Raw genomic sequence first — 4,623 nt, 5'->3', positions numbered from 1 at the left:
CAAAGGAACAAGGATACACGGAAGAAGGGCGACAACCTGACTCGTGTAGGACATGGCGCGCAACGGGGCAACGATGGACCAGACCAATGGCGGAAGGGCTGAGAGAAAGAAACGGCGGGGGGCGGGGGGGGGAGGAGGGACAGGAAGGATGGAGGCGGCTGGTCGGCAGGCTAAGCATGGCTCGTCGATGCGCCGGCTGTTCAGTTGGCCCGATTGGCACGCCCGGGTGCGGCTCCTTGCAATGGCGGAATCTCGTGCCAAGCGAAGGGCCGAGGCGTGCCACAGACATCGCTGGAGGCAAGACCGATCGGCTCTCCCCCCTCCTCCCCCGTCCGGGGAGCGGTTGGGGGGGGGGGGGTGCGGCGGGGAGCCACAACCAGCGGATCGCCGGTCGGCGCATCCTCCACCCACGGTCTCACCCCCCTCCCTCCCCCTGCACCCCGCGCGTTTCTTCTTCTGGCGGAAGAACGTCCCGGCCACATTGAAGGTGTTGGGCGCAAATGCGCAAGTACCCTGGCAGACCCCCTCGCGCCAATGCACGCCCAGGGGCCGGGGGAAAACACCCGCCCTGGAAGGGCAAAAGAGACGGCCAGACCAATACTATGGGACATCGAGAGAGAGAGAGAGAGAAAGAGCCAGGGAGCCCGGCAAGGAGATCGGCCGCGAGGCTCACGAGACACACCCGGCGCGGCCTGGACAGGACAGTCAGCCGCCAAGAGACATCCCACTTTTTTGACGGAGGAGAGCAGGTACACTTGCTTGGGGAGAGAGAGGAACTAAGCACCGGGCGAGGGCGGGCCTGGGCCCGCAAAGCCGGACTGACATTTTTGACTAGAGTCATGTGACACGGGTGAAAATGTTCATTTTCGACTGCGGCCCCGGTGGGGCCGGGGCCCAGCCAGCCCGAGACCGTACGACTTTCCAGCGGGATGAAGGGCACGGGGCGGTCGGGAACGCCCCCGTATCAGCGCCCAAGTCTCTCCCTCTCCGTCTCTCTCTCTGTCTCTCGAGCGATCGCCAGGGGCAGTCCGCGCCGCCCCCCCCCCCCCCCCCCCCACCCCCGGCCCCCCCCCCCCCCCCCCCCCCCCCCCCCCCCCATGAGCAGAAACCCCACACTCCACCATCAGCAGGCTACAGGGCCGACTCCCAATCCATGGGGCTTTTGAAAAACTCCGACGCGCCGCCCTCCTCCTCCCTGGCAGGGGGGACGAGCCGAGGGCCAAAAAGCGAGTCTTCTCCTATGCCGGGCCCAGGTGGGGAGGGGGGCGGGGGCACGCCAGACTGTTGACGCCCCCGCGCTCCGCCAGGCAGAGGGGGGAGCTCCCGAGGTCGGGTGCACCACACAGCCGCTGCCGTCGGAACGTGAGCGTCGGTAGACTGGTGTTGTTTTTGTGTGCACCCCCCCCCCCCCCCCCCCCCCCCCCCGGACTCGGGCCGCAGGCGTCGTGGTCTGCGGCCTGCCTGCCCCGGGCCTGCCCCTCGGCCTCTCAGCCCACCACCCACATACATACATGTGTGGACGTACGGGCGGCTTGGAGCGGGGGGAGATCGCGGCCAAGCGGCGCCCCCTCCCCCCGCATCACGGCCCTCTTGGGCCAGCAACCTTGAGCCCGGGCCAACCACTGGACAGAGATCGCCCCTCTCCCCCCCCCCCCCCCCGCCTCCCATCCCCTTGGTCGCACACCATCCCGTCCCCGCCCCCCCTCCCCCCCAGTCCGCCTTCGAAGCGCATCCTTCCGCTCCTCCCCCCGGGAGGCCCCCATTCGATAGAAAAGAAAACACGCTCATCCCCTGCCCTTCCTCCTCGCCCTCCTGCTCAGCATGACCGCTCGCTTCCCGCTGGTGCTGCTCCTGGCACTGCTCGGGGTGGCCGGCCTCCTGCTGGCTCCCCTGCCTCGGGCCCTGGGCGCTCTGTACGTGCCGCAATCTTCCCTGCTGAGCTCCTCCGCGCGGGTCGTCCACCAGGATGGCCCCCTCTCCGGCCCGGTTGGTAAGGTCCTCTCCTCGGGCGAGCGCGTCCCGCTCGAGGTGTGGGTTGTCCCGCACAGCCACGATGATGTCGGCTGGCGCATGACCGCCGACGAGTACTATGTCCAGGTTCGTCTCCATCGCGCGCAGAGGTGCACGTATGCATGCTTTCCTTCCCGCTTCGCCTGTGCCTCCATGCTGGCAGCCAGTGCCACGTCCCGGACTCCATCCCTCCTTCCTTCTGGACAAGATCCCTGCCTGTTGCTGGCCCCGCCTCTACCCCCCCCCCCTCCCCCTCACGACCCATCTGCTGACCATGCACACACACACACACACACACACACACACACACACACACGCCATTTGTAGCAAGTCAAGAAGATCTACGACACCACGGTCGATGCGCTGTCGCGCAATCCCTCCCGTAAGTTCATCGTCGTGGAAATGGCCTTCTTCAGCCGGTGGTACCGCGAGGCGACCGATGCCCAGCGCAAGTTGGTTCACTCCTTCGTGGCTAATGGTCAAGTACGTCGCTGTTCCTCTCTCCCCCCCCGCCCCCCCCCCGACACACATACATACGCACGCTCGGCAGACGCTTGGCAAGTCCCGCAGACAGACCTCCGAAGTCAACTTTTTCACACCTGCCACCCTTCCCTAACACGCCCTCCTCCCGCCTCTTCCTCCCGCCTCTTCCTCCCGCCTCTTCCTCCCGCCTCTTCCTCCCGCCTCTTCCTCCAACTCCTTCTCGCTCCCCCCCCCTCTTGCAACAGATGGAGTTCATCCTGGCTGGGTGGGTCATGAGCGACAATGCCAACCCCACCTACTCGGCCAACATCGACCAGATGACCGAGGGCCTGCAGTGGCCCTACGAGACCCTGGGCGTGGTGCCCGTCACCAGCTGGAACATCGGTGCGCCCCCCCCCCCTCCCTCCTCCGGGGTGCTCCCCAAGCACGGCCCGCCTGTGGCTGCTCACACGTCATTCCTTTTGGCACTGCACACAGACCCCTTCGGCCTGTCGGCCGTCTACCCGACCCTCTTTGCCAAGATGGGCTTCAAGGGCGGCGTCATCAATCGCATCACCTACTCCGACAAGGACCTCTTCAAGGCCACCCAGCACATGGAGTTCGTCTGGCGGTATGTTTCCCCTCTCCTCCTCGTGAGAATGCCCGGGTCTCTCCCCCTCGTGCTGTGAGACCCGTTGATGGGCAAAAAGAAAAAAGCAAGGCCCAAAACATCCACTCCTCCACTCACGGTCTCCCCCATCCGCCCCCCGCCGGTGCTTGGCCAACACAGCGGATCCAAGTCCCTCGGCGCCGAGGTCGAGCTCTTCACTCACGTCCTGAGTGACCACTACTCCTCGCCGTCTGGCTTCGACTTCGAGCGCGACCAGCCCATCACGCCGCACAATGTCGCCTCCAAGGCCAAGTACGCCCCCTCCAGGCCCCTGGCACCCCTGCTGCTCCCTCCTCCCCCCCCCCCTCCCCCTCCCCGCCCGCCAGCTGCTCACACCACCACCACCACCACCACCACCAAAAAGCACCCTGGTCCGGGAATTTGCCCGCCGCGCTGCCGGCTATCGCACCCAGCACCTCCTCATCCCGGCTGGCGATGACTTCCGCTACCAGAATGCCCACGCCCAGTTTGACAGCTGGGACTTGTTGATTGACTACATCAATGCCAACTCGTACGACCACCCTCACTGTGGGTCGGCCACCTTTCGCCTGTGCCTGGCTCCATGCCTCCGGGAGGGGGAAAAAAAATGATCCATCCCTGACTCGCCCCTCCCCCCTTCGCATCTCCCCCCGCCGTCGGGTGTGCACCTCAGCGAGCAGCTCGGCGTGCGGATCCGCTACTCCACCCTGTCGGACTACTTTGAGGCGCTGGCCCGCGAGACGGCCGTCACTTGGCCCCTCTTCACCGGGGACTTCTATCCCTATGCCGATAATGAGCTCTCCTGGTGGACCGGGTACTTCACCTCGTACCCGCAGTTCAAGCGCCTGGTCCGGACCACCGAGGGCGAGATGCGCGCCGTGGATATGCTGTCGCAGGCGGCCGCGGCCCAGGTCGGCCCGGCCCGCTTCCAGCACCAGGTCCCCTCGACCCATGTGTCTCCCCTGCGCCAGGCCCATGCTGTGGCCCAGCACCACGATGCCGTGACCGGCACCTCCAAGGCCTACGTCATGGAGGACTATGTGCAGGCCTTCGCCGAGGCCGAGCCCTCCACCCGCCGGGTGTTCGCCAACACGCTGGCCGTCCTGCTGGGCGGCGATGCCACCCCTGCCCAGCTCATGGATTTGGATCTGGCCGGGCGCCTGGACCGCTTGGCCCCGGGCGGAGTGGTGCCTGTGGTCATCGCCAATAGCCTGGCCTGGCCCCGGCACACGGTGCACACCCTCCCCCTCGATCGGTCGGATGTCGTGGTGCGTGATGCTGATGGGGCTCTGGTCCCGAGCCAGGTCATCCCGGCCCTCTTCGACGAGCCATCCCTTGGGCGTCTGCCGTACGAGCTGGCCTTCGAGGCGCGCCTGCCGGCCGCCGGCTACCGGGTGTACTTTGTGGAGATTGCGTACGTGCTGGCGTCCTTCTTTCTTTCCCCCCCCCCCCCCCCCGCATCCCTCTGCCCCCATGGACACCGTCATGCATTTCGTGTGCAC

General features: G+C 66.5%; 2 protein-coding genes across 2 annotated transcripts in view; one reads left to right on the top strand and one right to left on the bottom strand.

Annotated features, from left to right (window-relative positions):
- The window catches only part of H696_05201, a 665-nt gene extending 542 nt beyond the window's left edge, over window positions 1-123 (bottom strand). Inside the window, exon 1 of the mRNA XM_009499059.1 lies at window positions 37-123. Within this exon, the coding sequence (XP_009497334.1) occupies window positions 37-54 (18 nt within the window). The 5' untranslated portion in view covers window positions 55-123. The remainder of the gene's footprint in view (window positions 1-36) is intronic.
- Window positions 124-1,689: 1,566 nt separating this feature from the next.
- Window positions 1,690-4,623, top strand: part of H696_05200 (hypothetical protein) — a 6,787-nt gene continuing 3,853 nt past the window's right edge. Inside the window, exons 1-7 of the mRNA XM_009499058.1 lie at window positions 1,690-2,097; window positions 2,338-2,493; window positions 2,739-2,877; window positions 2,971-3,103; window positions 3,263-3,394; window positions 3,507-3,653; window positions 3,795-4,535. Of these exons, the coding sequence (XP_009497333.1) occupies window positions 1,822-2,097; window positions 2,338-2,493; window positions 2,739-2,877; window positions 2,971-3,103; window positions 3,263-3,394; window positions 3,507-3,653; window positions 3,795-4,535 (1,724 nt within the window). The 5' untranslated portion in view covers window positions 1,690-1,821. The remainder of the gene's footprint in view (window positions 2,098-2,337; window positions 2,494-2,738; window positions 2,878-2,970; window positions 3,104-3,262; window positions 3,395-3,506; window positions 3,654-3,794; window positions 4,536-4,623) is intronic.

The sequence above is a fragment of the Fonticula alba genome (genome assembly GCF_000388065.1).
Source record: "Fonticula alba strain ATCC 38817 unplaced genomic scaffold supercont2.9, whole genome shotgun sequence".
In the NCBI taxonomy this organism is placed as follows: Eukaryota; order Rotosphaerida; family Fonticulaceae; genus Fonticula; species Fonticula alba.
The sequence above is the reverse complement of the archived record's forward strand: the minus strand, read 5'-3'. Positions and strand labels throughout refer to the sequence as shown.